This window comes from Phalacrocorax aristotelis, chromosome Z (genome assembly GCF_949628215.1).
Source record: "Phalacrocorax aristotelis chromosome Z, bGulAri2.1, whole genome shotgun sequence".
Classification (NCBI taxonomy): Eukaryota; Metazoa; Chordata; class Aves; order Suliformes; family Phalacrocoracidae; genus Phalacrocorax; species Phalacrocorax aristotelis.
In genome coordinates this window covers 21,773,486-21,790,328 of record NC_134311.1, presented here as the reverse complement: position 1 = coordinate 21,790,328, position 16,843 = coordinate 21,773,486, and the positions used below count along the sequence as shown (strand labels likewise).

Sequence of the window (16,843 nt, the reverse complement as noted above, 5' to 3'; positions counted from 1 at the left end):
GTTTATGAAGGACAGGGAACTGCTTGAGCAAGTCCAGCGGAGAGCTGCCAAGATGATCAGGGGACTGGAGCATCTCCCTTAGGAGGAAAGGCTGAGAGACTTGGGTTTGTTTAGCCTGGAGAAGAAAAGACTGAGGGGGGATTTCATCAATACCTATAAATATCTGAAGGGTGGGTGTCAGGATGATGGGACTAGGCTCTTTTCAGTAGTGCCCGATGGCAGGACAAGGGGCAATGGGCACAAGCTGGAACACAGGAAGTTCCAGCTAAACATAAGGAGAATCTTCTTTCCTGTGAGGGTGCCAGAGCAGTGGAACAGGCTGCCCAGGGAGACTGTGGAGTCTCCTTCCCTGGAGACATTCAAACCCCGCCTGGACACGTTCCTGTGCCCCCTGCTCTAGGTGTGCCTGCTCAAGCAGGGGGGTTGGACAAGATGATCTCCAGAGGTCCCTTCCAACCCCTACCATTTCTGTGATTCTGTGAAAAAATTAATACCTGCTTTTTGACTGCAGTTCTTGATCTGCACTGGTGAATCCACGCACAGAGCACGGAGGTGGCTGTGATCAGCACCCAAAAAATACCACCATCCCCTGTCAAGCAGGGAAAAAGCACAAAATAGTGGTAATCTGGCATCTGATGTTCCTACTGCAAAAGCGTAATTCAAAGCATCAGAAAAACATTACAGTGTGATGATTCTCAGCAATTCTAAGTTACTAGAATTAGTAGGAAACTAGAGTTCCTAGTACCAGTATGAAACAGAAGACAGTCTTTTAACAGCTACAAAAACCTGAGAAGAGAGCAAGGCAATATGATCCACATTGTGTTTAGATTGACACCAAACTGGCTCTGGTCAGTACTATGAAGGGATGCAGAGACTGGCATTACAAAACACTTGAACTAATCTTTGCTACAGTGGGAAATAAATACACTTATTTGTGGAAATACCACCTTCACTTCAAGAAACAAGAACCTGCAGTTCTTAAAACAAGAACATAGCAAACATAGAACAGGAAAGACTGTTGTTAATTCAGCTCCCACTGTGGATATCAGAGGTCTTAAATAATTTTTGTTCCAACTACCACCCTATCAGAAGCCCTCACAAATCACAGAAGACCTACTGCTACTGCTTTGCTGCTGCATAAGACACAGCAGTAGCAATGCCAAAACAGAGAAGAAGCAAGTTTGATTCAGTACTTGACACAAACAGTATTTCTGCACAATGTTATTCTTGAAAAAATGTCTGAAAGCATTTGTGTCATGTTTTAGCCCATGCTGTACTTAACTCTAGCTGCAGAGACAAGTAAGGAGCGTACAGGTGTTGCAAATCCACTTTCTGAGAAACGATCATCAGAGTTGAAGCCACCAGGGGGAAAAGCAGCTGCTGACGGTTGTTGCACAAGTTCCAGCATGGACAGGAGCAGCCACAGGATTTACACAAGCAGTACATGTTCAAGGACAAGACCTTGCCAGTTTTGTTGTCTGCAGTAGCTATAATAATTCCAACTATAAAAGGATTCTGAATAATGCCATGTAAAACACCAGTTTCTCTTCAGAGCTTGCAGTTGCTAAATGAAGATGTATCGAATTACACCGGATGGAATTTAGTAGCAAAGCCTATACATATTCATGTTTGGCAGCATATTGTTTTCCCAAAAACCAGGATCACTCACCCAGTGTGCAAAATGCCAAACTACACACAGAGCAGAGGTATTTTATTGATTTCATATTTGCACAAAAGTGGGTGCTAGGTGGTAACTCCTAAAAGCTAGCACACAGCACAAAAACTACCACATATTTATCTTGTTACATGATTAGTAAAAACCTGCCTAAGTTCATATTCATTGGTTAGTAATTTTCATCTCATCTATTATTGATTAGCTGTATCTTAATTAGCCTCGCTAGCTATGTAAATTAGCACACATGCTCCTTTCAGGAGTGGGGGAGCAAGTCTTCTCAGTCCTGAATTGAGTCGGTGGGCTTGATCTCCCCTTGCCACCTTTACCTTCCCCCTAGTTACTGCAGTTTTGGCTGACTTCACACTGTATCACCCAGCTCCCAGAATCTTCTGAGGTGGAATGTTCCCTTTTATCAGTCTCTCAGTTCTTCTGTAAACATATAGCTGTAAAACAAATGCTGCCTTATCAGTTCCCTCCTCTGACCGCCAGAATCTGTTTTGCAAAGATCACATGGTCCATTGCTATTACTTAGTGGAAAATTTCATTTTTCTGCGGATAGCAACATCATCGTTACATTAAGGGATTATTTTAGCTGCTGGTTCAAATACTACATTAATGCACAAAATGCTACAACTCACTTTGATAACCTTGCTCACTATTTAATTCAGTTTCATTCTTTAGATATATCGTGATACTGTGGCAGCTTAATTGTCCCGAGTTTTCAATTATTTTCTAATTCCCAAGGCTGTATAAATACAGCTGAAGGCCAAAACCATTCCTACCCCCAAGCCTGTTCATTTAACTCCTGCTTATGACAGATAACTTTCCAGGGGCAGTGGGACCCCTCGTTAGCACATTTAATTCCTAAATATTGTACTCAAGCATGCCAATACTTCTTCCCCCGCTCAACTCCCTGTCTAATCCTCCTTCCAACCACCAGACAGACTGAAATAGTGTTCAGCACTCTCTCTCTAAAAAAAAAAAGAACAAAAAACCCCCACAAAACTAAACCCCCAAGTTCAACAGTATTTTCTAGATGCATTTCACACTTTCTTCCTGTTGGCAAGAGGCAGGGTTAAAGGAAACAGAGTTCTACAAAACAAAACAAAACCACCAACCCTACTCCTCACGTTCCTTGCTCACTTATCTCACTCTCTTTCAGCTCCAGTTCCTAAAACAGATGTCAATGCCTCCTGCTTCAACCTTTCAAGTGATAGTTAAGATTAGTGGGTTTTTCTTCCCCTTCAATGGATGCAAAAGACTTTCAGGGCCTCCAGGCTACAACCTATTAAAGGATCAAAACCCATAATGTTCAACACTGATGGCCGCCTTATACTTTCCAGATACAGTCAGTTCTTCAATGTCAAGTTCTGGCTTCGAAGTAAGTGTTCACGCAGACTCATATAAGACCACATAGAAAAGAAAATCCAAAAATACAAAGCCTAGGACAGAAAGAGTAAACTAACAGATACAGCTAGCTTTCACTCAGACTACATTCAATCTGCTGAACTCAATTCCATCAGTCCAATTTTATGTCCATGATAGATAGAAACATACAAATCCTTTGCAGGAGAAAATCCATGCAAACAAGTTGTTTTACCTTTAAGCATCAAAGCACAACTAATTCCACAGTACTATCCTCAGTGTGTCTGCACACCTGTGGCAATCCACAATTCTGGATCAGGTGATGCTTCAATTGATTTTAACCCAGCCAAATTAAGCCCTTGCACTGCACACTTCAGACTGTCAAAAAACAGTGCCTGACCAAATCCTGCAGTATTCTTCAACTTTCTAATATAAATATTTTATAAGGCACAGGATGGGAAGAGGAGGAAGAAGCTGCTGATTAATATTATTAAGGGGTCCAACCAGAGAAGCTAGAAGTAGAAGTTCTTCTGTGTAACTGAATCATACAATCATTAAGGTTGGAAAAGACCTCTAAGATCAAATCCAACCGTCAACCCAACACCACCATGACTCCTAAACCATGTCCTGAAGAGCCATGTCTACACATTTCTTAACACCTCCAGGGATGGTGATTCCACCACCTCTCTGGGAAGCCTGTGCCAGAGCCTGACCACCCTTTCAGTAAAGAAATTTTTCCTAAAATCCAATCTAAACCTCCCCTAGCACAACTTGAGGCCACCTTCTCGCATCCTGTCGCTAGTAACTTGGGACAAGAGACCAACACCCACCTCACTACAACCTCGTTTCAGGTAGCTGTAGAGAGCGAGGAGGTCTCCCCTCAGCCTCCTTTCCTCCAAACTAAACAACCTTAGTTCCTTCAGCAGCCCCAGGTCCTTCTCTGCCAGGCAGCTTTCCAGGCACTCTGCACCAAGCCTGTAGCATTGCATGGGGTTGTTGTGACCCAAGTGCAGGACCCGGCACTTGGCCTTCTTAAACCTCATACAGCTGACCTCAGGCCATCGATCCACCCTGTTCAGATCCCTCTGCAGAGCCTTCCTACCCTCCAGCAGATCAATACTCGTTCCCAACTTGGTGTCATCTTCAAATTTACTGAGGGCACGCTCAAAACTCTCATCCTTTACCACCAAATCCCTATGTGATGGGCCATTCAGACATCACACCCTTAACACTTCCCCCACTATTTCTCCATTAAATGTACACTAGGTATTTCAAGCTGTGTATCCAAAAAGGGCTACTTTTAATTTTTGTGCTGTTAGCATTTCAGCAGGAATGGGGAGTGGGAGAAACAAACACCACACCCTATAAATACATTTCAAAAAAATATTAAAGATAAGATTTAAATATCAAATTCAGGTATTAAACTTAGTTTACCTGTAAATATTCAATATCTCTGGCCCTAAACCAAGTTCCTCGAAGTTAAATCAAGTGTAGGAGATAGATATCTCACTGTACTTCTAATTAAAGGAAATAATGAAAAGTCAGTCACACCCATGAATGTTATTACAAAAAGTGTAATACTAGAAAATTTTGCATGTGTTTGCTGACACAATATCCTCAGCACCAAGTTTTCCAAAACCAAGAATCCACATCACAGAAATCAAACATGAAGCAAACAAGCATAATTCAAGAAAGAATTTTAACTTATCAAAAGACACTTCTACTTCAAAATAAAAGATTTTTGAAAACAACAATCAAGGAGTTAGAATTATTGATAGCACAGACTTAAGAAGCATTTGCCTCAGAAACAGAGGCAAGGAAATTCAGTTGATTGCAAACACCATTCTTTAAAGATACCACTAACTACTTCTTAAAGTTACAGCTTTATGAACATGAAGAAAATATAGACCACAGGCCTCAGGGCAGAAGACAGATTATGAAAGGTGAATCCATGCATCCCCTATTTCTGTCCATTCTTTTCATTTGAAAGATCTTTCAATCTAACTAGAATAGTAAAGATTTCTGTAAATGAAGCTTTCTTTTCTCAGTAAAAATGTTTTGTATCCAAGAACAGCTAGCTATTAAATTGTTTTCATTACCTTGCACCAGCTATATTTGAAACCAAAAACTTCATGGCATTAACAACAACAGTACACATAAAGAATATTAAAATGTAAACTCAAACATTTCATGGTGCCTGAAGAACTCAATACACTCATTCTTGGAAAACTGCTCATTTATTTAATCAACAGGGTGCAATATTTTTCAGCAATTAATTGAAGTTTCACTATCAAAAATAATTACAAAGTACCATTTAATAGAAGGAAACATTTAGTATAAGGTATTTTACTCGGAAGTGTTAAACACAGTATTTTTTAACTGCAGACATACAGAAGTTAAGCTTCCAGTGGTTTTATGTTTATGAAAGGTTAGTTTTCCGAAATAGAAGGAAACAAAGAACAACCTATCAACAGAAGACAAAGGACAGGGAAATATTTGCTTAGTTTTTTAAGAGGTTTCATCACTTTATCCACACATAGCCTCAACTGAATAAAGGAAACATGAATGATTCATGAGCACCTGAGTATATGAAAAGATAAAAGCACTCAAGGCACACACCTCTGAAAGGAGCCTCAGCACACCCATAAAGTGAATCAAGTTAAAAATGCCCTTGTGATTAACAAAAATCTGTCAGCCAGGGAAAGGCTAGCGTGATTTCACATCACAGCCAAGATTCTTACCGCAAGCTGCCATTAGTAGGAAACAGTTTACTGGTCCTCTAATCCTGGTTACCTGAATTTTTGTCCTGCTTTTAGTGACTGTACCCAGAAAAAGTCTTTTCAGACAACTGATCCTGAGGAAGAGTTTTGCAGTGTTTGACTAGTGTCAGATGAGCCAGCTGAATCAATTCACTCTGCAATTGCATGAGCACTCTACACAGCACAAAGCCAGCAGCAGAAACACGCAGCCAGAGGTTACAAAAGGGAGACAGACACTGCCCTTCAAAGCAACTTGCTAACAGATTGCCCTAGCTGTAATGCAAAATATAACTTCAGTTTCTGTAAGAAATGACAGAAGACGCTGAGACCATACCTTCCCTACTAATGGAAAGAAAGGGTTCTGACAAATAAGCAGAATAACCTTAATTGAAGGGGCTGATAAAGTTTTACTCCCAGCCACCCAACTGTCCTCACTAAAGGACACCTGTGCTGCTTCTGAATCACCACAACAGTTTAAAAACCTAGATGCTAAAACATACCAAAATTTGTGAAAGATAAAACACAGGTCAGGCACCCTGAACAAAAGAAACGAATAGGAAATGAAAGCAAGAGTTACATCTAACTTACTTTGCATTAAAACACTGCACAACATGTAATCTACTAGTTTTCTCCATGCAATAATACATAGTTTCAGGGATTTAGACCAAGCCAAGCAACAGGTAAGCAACATTAGGAAAATTTTTATCAGCCATTGGAGGTGAGTGTCAAGGCATCTACCTGCCTTCAGGAAATGCACAAATTTCATTCCAAGACATCTGTCTCCTCCATCACATAACTCAATCCATAATGTGAAAAGCCACATGCTTACATGAAAGCCACCTTTCCACACACACCTGTGGAAGCAAAATACCTACTTATTTTTGTAAATCTGCAACAAATCACAAAATATATCAGGACATCTTTCTGAACTTCATCGTTCAAATAATCTCCATATACTATCTTTGCTTTTGTTACTAGTCTACTAACACACCTTTCCTTCACAACTGTGCCCCTCAGGTGAGCTTCCAGAAGATCAGCAATCACACAGTGAAGTTAAAGCTGGTTCATTTCCTATTGCAATCACAGGGTGACAGTGAGCTGCATTAACAACAAAAAAAAAACCAGAACCCAATGTTGCTGGTGTTACCCTTTGCTACAGAAAAAAATTAGCAGAAGAATTAAGATTGAAAGAAAAGAACAGTTACCTCCCCGCATCAGTCACAAACTTCCAAACCCTTTCCATTTTTCTCAGTGCCATAGCTAAAAGTAAGGCTCGACAAAAACTCTAGGCACAATAAACTGATGGTATCACCAGCATAAGACCAAAAGATAGGTGTTATTACAACAGTGACTCCATGAACTTGTGGATGAAGTCCAGTCCAAATAATGTATTTTTATGCCTCTGCCTCCAAACTAGGCCAGAAAAAAAATTATAGTGCAACTATAACATGTATATCGAGTCTTTCCAGGTATAAGTTTATTAAAAATAAATGCCAGTGTTCAAAAGTTAGAAGGCAAAACCAAAGGTCTAGCTCTGGTCTGTCAATCCCACTTCATCACTCAGATAATCTTAAATGCAATACTAGCAGCACAGTGCTAGCAGCACTGCTTGTAGTATCAACTTTATCAAAAGCAAACATGTAAGTTATTAGAGCAACAAAAGCAAACGTGTAAGTTATTACAGCAAGGGAAGAATGAGAAAAATAAGCAAAAAAATTTGAGTAAAGATGCAAGAAAAGGACCCAGTAGTGCCTCAAATAATGTATTTATTAAAACCTTAAGTTAAATAAAATACACAGACACATATACACACACTTATCTTCCCTTCATAGTGCATTAGCTCTACACTAAAACTGACAGGGTCTCCGCTGCAAACAGAGCAGCATGCATTTGTGCTTTATAAAAATTAAAGCAGCAAACAGAGAGGAGGCATCAAAAAGGTCACCTATTCTAGACCCTTCTCTGATCTGAAGCAAGATCAAGCACACCTAGAACATCCCTGATAAGGACATCCCCTTGTTGTTAAAAAAGAATTAATAAATAAAAATCCCAACTCCTCAGATAACCTCAGACACAGGAAACCACTTTGCCAAGACTTAAATGTTCTCACACTACGTCATTTTCCAAGTATCTCACCTAAATTTCCCTAATTAATTCACCAAAATTAAGCTTATTATTTTTCTGTTTGATGAAGGACAGGAGCACAGTCGAACTTTTTACCAATTCTCTTGTAACTGAAGAATGCATCTTAGTCTTCTTTCTGAACAGAAGTGTCATTCAGTTTCAACAGAATCTTCCAGCCACCATCACAGGCCATGTCTGCACGACCTCTAGCTCTCCTTTGATGCCTCTCCAATTTGTCTGTGGGTTTTTTAAGTAGACCCCAGTGACCGCAGCCTAATGCGGTACTCTAGCAGAGGCTTTAAAAGCACCGAGCACTGCAGAGAACTTCCTTTCCGAGTTCTACGTGCACATTTACTGTTACAGTCCAAACTCCGAAGAGTTCAAACTGGCACTACCAAGTTCACTCAGTCTGCAGACCATTTTAGACCAGTTAACTTTTTTGATTAAGCAGCAGCACTGCAAAGAAGCAAGAGGTACAACTGGAAGATTTATTTCTGCTTTCCACAAATAAAAAGCAGTGAAATTGCAACAGTTTTGAAAACTTAGTGATACATAGCAAAAGATTCTATAATCTTCTGCATTTCATGCTTACAAACAGCTCTTATTTTTTTTATTCACACATCTGTCTAGGTTAGAGTTAAGTTGATTTAAAAATCCTTAGTTTCTCTCAGATTTTAAAGAGAATGGATTTAAATTACCCTTTAGTTAAAGGTAACCACCCTCCTCTACAAAGCTTAAAGATGAAATTTTGCCTACTGTATAACACTTTTTTAAAATACATATTTCAGTGACCAAACGAAAAGCAAAACAAAATCAAAAGCTTGTTTGATCTTTGGAACAGCAGTTCTGTTTATCCCCCCATAATGATGAAGAGATCTCTTCCCCAGCCAGGGGAACAGGATCAACTGGCACACTGCACTAAGAACCTCCCGATTCAGTAGGGTCCATCCGATGATCTGCAGGCCAAGTTCAGTCTGACAAACCCTTCCATCCAGCCCCATGTCCTTCACTAAGGGGAAACTTAAAAATTGCTTAACAACAGAGCTTCCCCTGAGCAGCCCATGGCAACCACCTCTAAAGGGCCAGCTATTACTTACGAGTTCCTACAACGTTTCTTTGGGCTTGTCTCCCCCCGCCCCGACACAGGCGGCAGCCACTCCTGCACTAGCACCACTCCATCAGGAGGTCACAGAGGTGGGAATCAAGGGAAGGCAACATAAAAAAACCAGAAACGACAGGATCTGTCTCCTGAGACTTCTGAGGATGGAATCTCTTATCCTAGTATAAAGGCTTGTGCCTCCACAACCAACTGTGAAAAGTTTAGTAAAGACTTCGGGTATATTTGTCTCTCACCCTCTCATAACAAAATGGCACCTTTGAAGAAAGGATTATATTTGGGATATTCTATATGTATCAAAACCCAGCATGTGAAGGCCTCTAGGCACCTCTTTAGTCCAGTTAACAAGACACCTGGTCAGAAATCTGAAGTTAAAAGTCTTGTAACAGAAGAGGATGTTATGGAAGCAGGAAAAAAAAAAAAAACAAACAAAAAAAACAACCCAATCCATAAGTCTGGCTAAGGATTGAAGGGCAAACTGGGGAAGGTTGACATAATTAAAAAAAAAACACAACACAACAGGTGAGTAGGCTGCTTCCAGCTGCTGGAATTAAGGGCAGGCAGGCTTTTTCAAAAAACATTGCAGAAGGAACTGGACTACAGGGAGACTAAGGAGGCAAAATCACTGGGGGAGTGGGGAACATGTCAAAAAAAACACAACCCACTTCAAAGCACAGATGCAAATGAGGTACTGTGTCAATACAAAATAGAAAGCTATATGGGAAACACATTTAAACTAGTCCACAGGTGAGACGGGCGTGACATATCTTCACTATTAAAAGAACTGGTTTACGGTGCAGAGTAACAGATTGGTATTTTTCAAAAAAGTGAAACTAAAGTAACCACATAAAAGTATTCATACCATTGGTCAGAAAAAGTGTATGAAACTGTACTAATCCAGTCAGTCTGGTTTCAAATCCTAAACCAACAGAATATCAAAGAAAAAATTATCTTCCAATAACAGTAGCAAATGGATTCTTTTAGAACTACAAGAGGAAGTTTCATTTCCACAATCACAGAAAAGACTAATTCAGAAATGATAGTTCACGAGTTTTAAATATTCACCAAAAAGGAATTTGAATAGTGCATCTATGAAACATGATGTACCCTTACTAACCCGTTCAGGTGTACCAAAAAAAAAACCCACAACCCCAAACCAACCAAAAACCCCACAGAATTAGTTTTATGTGCAAGACAGATAAGTACATTGTTTAAAAGCAGTAAAGGAAGAACAGGAAGAGTCATCTATCTCACACTCCTCCAGTGCCATGCCCTGCTTTAAGTTTAGCCATCTGACCTTGGAGCAAACTGCTGTTAATACCGAAACCCTATTCCCCGAAATTTAAAGACATAGTCACATCAAACTATGGAAAAAGACCACGGCTTCAGCTCCAGCCAGACTTGTCTTTTTCAGTAAGACTTAACTGAAGAAAGTCAGCATACTGACCAGACCAAGAGTAGCTTAAAAATGAAAAGTCATTCTCTAAAGAGAACCGAACACAACAATAGGGACACGAAAGAAAGCGAGACAGTTCTTTAAAGACTAAGAGGTGATCAAAGCATGTCATTCAACAGTGCTACAGATACTCAGGCTGACTGTGAAACCAGTAAAGCCAAAACTGACTCAAAATACAGAACACAAATTGTTTTCCCAATCAATATTGAAAACGTGTCTGTGCAGCCCTGCCCTACACTCAAGCGCTAAACACAGCGATTGTCCCCCTTGGTGAGTACTCCATCAGTGATCTAAGAAGCTACCTGTGAAGGACACATGAAGTTAACAGGTAAAAGTCAAAATATATACGGGGCAGTTTCGGGAACACTTTTGCCTGTCTTCACCTCCAGTTAATGACTCACAACGACAAACCTAAACAAAAAGGGGGGGGGGGGTGGGGGGGAGGGGGGGGGCGGGGGGGAACACAAAACCAGAAGACAAACCCGCAACCCAATTTACCTCCCACACGCCAGGTGCCCGAGGTCGGCCGCCGGCGCATCCGCGGCGTCCGGGGCACCCGCTCCCCGGTCGACCGCCAGCCGGGGATGGGGAGACCCCTCAAGGCCGGGCCCCACGGCCTCCGGCTCCAACAAGCCAAGCAGTGTCCTGCCCGGGGGCAGCGGCGCCCCCGCGGCCTCCCCGGGGGCAGGCCCCGGCCCAGCCCGGGACCCCGACGCTACCCACCTTGAGCAGGATGGAGGGCGGCAGCTGGTTGATGTCCGGGGCCGGCGGCGGTAGCGGCTCTCGGCTGCAGTCGCCAGGACGCTCCAGCGGCTCCTCGCAGCCCGCCTCGCTGCCCTTCTCTTTCTTTCTCTCCCCTTCCTCCGGCGCGGGGGGCGGCGGCGAGGCGGGCTGCCCCGCCACACCGCCGCTATCCCCGGCGGCGCCCCGGGCCGGCGCGCCCTTACCGCCCGTGGCGCAGCCGTCGGCGCCGGGCAGGGCGCGGAGCTGCGCCTCTCCCGGACACTGGCAGGAGGCGGCCTCGGGCTCCGCCGCGGCGGCGGCGCAGCGCGGCTGCTTGCAGGGCGGGCAGGCGGGCAGGCCGGCCCCCTTGCGCTTGCACACCATCTCGGAGGCGACCTCGCCGGGCGGCCCGGCCGGCCCCAGGAGGCCCCGCACTGGCGAGGGCAACAGGCCTGAGAGGAGGAGGCGCTGGCAGCGGCCCCGCGGCTCCCAGGAGGCGGGCGGCAGGCGGAGGAGGCGGCGGGCGGCGCGTCGCTCGGCGGCGGCGAGGGCTGCGTAGGGCGGCGGCGGCAGTAGGGGGCTGCCGGCGGGCAGGGGCTGCTCCGGGGTGGGCGGGCTGGCGCTGTGCACGATGAAGCAGAGCATGCAGGGCCCCCGCAGGAAGCAGCTCCGGCTGCGCGGCGGTACCTTCGTCCCCCGGCGGCAGCGGCGGTCCCGGCTCAGGCTGCTTGCCTCCTTCGAGAGCAGGTGGCCCATATAGGAGGCGGCAGAGGCGGAGGGGCCCGCGGGGTATCACCTGCGGGAGGCGGCGGCGGGCATTATCATGCTGCCGGCGGGGGCGGCAGGTGGCGGGGCCGTGCCAGGACAGGACAGGAGGAGGCGGCGGCCGGGCCTGGTTCCGGGACGCGGCGCCGGCAGGGAGAAGCTTCCGCTACCGCCGCCCTGACCTCCCTCGGGGGCGGTGGGGGGCGGCGCCCGGCGGCGCGGCCGGGCTGGGAGCCGGCGGGGAGCGGCCTTGCGGGGCCCAGGGGGTGGGGCGGTAACGGCTCCTCCCGCCGGTAACAGCTCCGCGGCCACCACAGGCCGCTCCACACACACACCCCGCCCCCCCCGAGCGTGTGCGCGCGTTGGTGTGTACCCGCGCGCCGTGTAGGGGCGTTGTCTAAACGCGGTCTGTGTATAAGTGCTGCCGTATAGAGTGGGGTCAGTGTGTCGGTACGTAGGAGGTCGGTGTATGCAATATTGTATGTGTATATAACACGGACCTAGACGTATTTCTGAACACCCGAAATAAAGATTTTTTGGCCACAATCTGCAGGGATAGGCGAGCGGGCTCCTGCCCGCGGGTGTCGGGTTGTGCGCAGCTGGGACCGCGGCCGGGTTTGTGCAGCGGCGGACTAACGGCAGCCTTGAGACCACCGAAAGCGTCGCTCCGAGCCTTCTCCGCCCGCGCCGCCTTCCCACCGGCACGCTCCGGCCAACGCCTGGGTCTGCCGTTATAAATCACGGTCTGGCCAGACCCAGGGCCCGGGTGTGGCCTCCGCCCCTCTACGCCCTGCTCCTGAGGATGCTCACCTCTAACTGAGGTGTGCTGTACCGCGCTGCGGGTGCCCAGGGTGTATAGATCTTTGCAGGTACGGGCCGTAATGCTTTAAGACTCTCCTCAATGCCTAGCAAAATTCATCTGCATGTTTCAGCGTTCAGTTCAAAATTATTGTTGTAAGTTGACTTGGATACATAGGTTTAAATACATGTGGAATTTTGTCTTTAATGAAAGGTGTTTGGGGAGAGAGAAGGCAAGTTATAGCAAGAGTATGGATGGTGCAGAACTACTATTAAATAACAAAGGACAGTAGGAGAAATGTACAGTGTTATATAATGCAAGGCAAATCTTTTGGCCTTTTGCCCAAGAGCAAGTTATGTTAGGATTAAAATACCCATGATGCCATTATTTTTATTACCCATATTATTAGTCTTCAACAGCTCAGTAAAAATATGTTTGCTAAGAGAAAAATACTAAGTATACCATTGGATGACAGTAAAGCAATAGAGTATTTCATCTGAATTTACAACTGACTAAGATCCACCCGTATGAACAGCATCAAATTTTGGCAAAAATTTGGCAAGGTCTTTTCCTCCCTCAGATTTCAAGAATATATTTCAATAAGAACAAACAAAGACAAAGAAGATGGAAGTCCAAGTCAAGCCTTGAAACAAAACAGCATTCAGAATAAACGCTTGCAATGTCAAATATTCAGAATAAATATCATCTTCAAATCTGGCTGTGCAGCTTCTGAGTAGTCATTCTGACACAGTCTTTACTTCTGTCACCACATACTATTATTTGCTGCAGAAATGCAGGCGAGGGTGTCTGACCTCTGTATTTCACTTTCACATCTGGTAGTCTGATGTATATTGCCCCATTATTTTGAGATGTATACACACCATGCATATACACACATCTCATGTAAGGAGTTCTTCCCATTCCTCTAAAATTTACCTTGACATGATCCATCTCTGCTACTTCCTTTTGAGGGAAGCTGACTTGCACAGAACATAGACAAGGACACGTCTCATCTTTCCAAAGCAATTTGACCTTCAGATAATCTTCCTACCAAATTCTTGTAATTTTTCTCCTGATAACTAAAGCTCAGTCCTTGAATTTGACCGTTGAGACACTGTTCCTGAGTGGTTTTTTTGTTGCTGTAAAGATTGCAGAATGAAAGAAACAAAATTAAGATGATAAATAGTCAGTTTTCATACGCTATTCTTTCCTTTAGTGCTCTGCTGCTTAGTTGGTAACAAGATTCTAGCCTTTAACATGATAGCAGAGCTGTTCCACTGGCAGTGTTATTGGCAGATATTAGAACTGTAAATACCTGCAGAACAACTTCTGCTGATACAGTATAGTGCATGTGATTGGTCTGCTCCAACATGAGGTACGAGAAATGTGTTTTGACTCTCCACTGGGCAGGAGTGAGAAACTGAGACAATAATGTTCAGAGATAAATAATCTTAGCTCAAGGTTTATATTTTTGCAAACAGAGAAGGACTTGTGGGTGATGTGATGGCTGGAGGCCGTCTTGGGCACAGAGGTACTGAAACAATAGAGTTTTCAGTTCTCAGAGAAGTAAGGAGGGGGGTCAGCAGAACTGCTACCTTGGTCTTCTGGAGGGCAGGCTTTGGCCCGTTTAAGGGTCCTGTTGACAGTGTCCTTGGGAGGCAGCCCTGAAGGGTAAAGGAATCCAGGAAGGCTGGACATTCTCCAAGAAGGAGATCTCAAAGGCACAGGAGCAGGCTGTCACCATGGGCTGAAAGAGAAAGCTTTTGCTAGCACTCAGGGAAAAAAAAGAAAGAGTTTATGACATTTGGAAGAAGAGTCAGGCAACTCAGGAGGGCTACGAGGATGTCAAGAGGTTAAGCAGGGAGAAAATTAGAAGGGCCAAAGCCCCACTAGAACTTAATATGGCTACTGCCATAAAAAGACAATAAAAATGTTTCTATAAATACATTAGAGACAAAAAGAGGGCTAAGGAGAATCTCCATCCTTTATTGGATGTGGGGGAAACATAGTGACAACAGCTGAGCTACTTAATGCCTTCTTTGCCTCAGTCTTTTATAATAAGACCAGTTGGTCTTGGGGTACCCAGCCCCCTGAGCTGGAAGACAGGGTCAGGGAGCAGAACGAAGCCCGCATAATCCAAGGGAAAATGGTTAGCAACCTGCTACACCACCTAAGCACACACAAGGCTGTGGGGCTGGATGGGATCCACCCGAGACCACTGAGAGAGCTGGTGGAAGCGCTCCCTAGCCACTTCCAATCTTTTATCAGCAGTCCTGGCTAACTGAGGAAGTCTTCATTGTCTGGAGGTTAGCAGATGTGACACCCCTCTACAAGAAGGGCCAGAAGGAGGATCTGGGGAACTACAGGCCTGTCAGTCTGACCTTGGTGCTGGGGAAGTTTATGGAGCAGATCGTCTTGGGTGCCATCACACAACACCTACAGGACAACCAGCCCAGACAGCATAGGTTCATGAAAGGCAAATACTGATTGACTAACCTGGTCTCCTTCTATGACCAGATGATCCACTTAGTGGATGAGAAAAAGGCTGTGGATGTTGTCTACCTGTTGTAAAGCCTTTTACACTGTCTTGGGGCAGAGTGGCTGGAAAGCTGCCCAGCAGAAAAGGACCTGGGGGTGTTGGTCAACAGCCAGTTGAACATGAGCCAGCAGTGTTCCCAGGCGGCCGAGAAGGCCAAGAGCATCCTGGCTTGTGCCAGGAATAGTGTGGCCAGCAGGAGCAGGGAAGTGATTGTGCCCCTGTACTCGGCACAGGTGAGGCCATACCTTGAGTATTGTGTTAGGTTTTGTGCCCCTCACTACAAGAAGGACATTGAGGTGCTAGAGCGTATCCAGAGAAGGGCAATGAAGCTGCTGAAGGGTCTGGAGAATAAGTCTTTTGGGGAGCTGCTGAAGGAACTGAGGTTGTTTAGCCTGGAGAAAAGTGGGCTGAGGAGAGACCTGATCACTTTCTACAGCTACCTGAAAGGAGGCTGTGGTGAGGTGGGTGTTGGTTTGTTCTCCCAAGTAACAAATGATAAGATGAGGAGATATGGCCTCAAGTTGCATCAGGGGAGGTTTAGATTGGATATGAGGAAAAAAGGCTTCACCAGAAGCATTGCCAAACACTGAAACAGGCTGCCCAGGGAAGTGATAGAGTCACTATCCCTGGAGGTATTTAAAAGACATGCAGATGTGGTGCCTGGGGACGTGGCTTAGCAGTGGACTTCACAGTGTTAGGTTAATGGTTGGACTCGATTTTCTTAAGGGTCTTTTCCAACCAAAATGGTTCTGTGATTCCAAGGTTTTGTTTTATCTCAGTTGTGAATGCTGTTTAGGAGCTGAGACTGTGTTCATAGCCTGTTCATAGACATTGCAAATCTAAACTTACCTATGAAAGTCGTTGACTGGTTATGCTCCATTTGTCATAGAGCTATACCAGCAAATCCTTTCTGCTCTTCTAATTAAATATTTTCTGGCATGTGAGGAAAGAGCATTCCCTGTCCTCCCACACCACTCCCTTCTTGCATTTGATGTGGCGATGCTGCAAACTTAAGTGTAGATCAAGCACAAAAAATAAAAGAATTTCATGATGGGTGTCGTAAAGAATGTTTACGTCGTGATTTATTTGTGTTCTCAGTAGCACAGTATAAATATGTCAGGTAAAATTGTATGAAAAATATGTTATTAACTAGATACTGTGTTTGAATAGACAAAGTAAGGATGCCCAGGTGCATGCTTGAATATATATGCTAGTTACCCAGTGTACGGATAATCTAATTGAGTTCAAAGCAAATACATTATGTTCATCTCCGCTGAAGATGATTAACTACTTCTGAGATTATTAATCACCAAGGATGGTTCTCTTACTCAGCCTTCTGAGTAGCCTGAACAGGAGAAGTTGGGGGAGGGATGTTTTTTGGTTTTCTTCAAAGCTCTTCCATCCCCCAAGCCCTCTGCCTAAAAGCCAGGCAAAGCAAGCAGAACTTGTAGGAGACTGAAATAACATTGAGGGTATGGCAATATTCAAAAAAGGGACAAGTTATCCCATTAGAGATAACTA

General features: G+C 44.6%; 1 protein-coding gene across 1 annotated transcript in view; it reads right to left on the bottom strand.

The window, feature by feature from the left end:
* FBXL17 (F-box and leucine rich repeat protein 17) overlaps window positions 1–12,124 on the bottom strand; it is a 293,836-nt gene extending 281,712 nt beyond the window's left edge. The window contains exon 1 of the mRNA XM_075078407.1: window positions 11,220–12,124. Within this exon, the coding sequence (XP_074934508.1) occupies window positions 11,220–11,975 (756 nt within the window). The 5' untranslated portion in view covers window positions 11,976–12,124. The remainder of the gene's footprint in view (window positions 1–11,219) is intronic.
* Window positions 12,125–16,843: the final 4,719 nt, after the last annotated feature.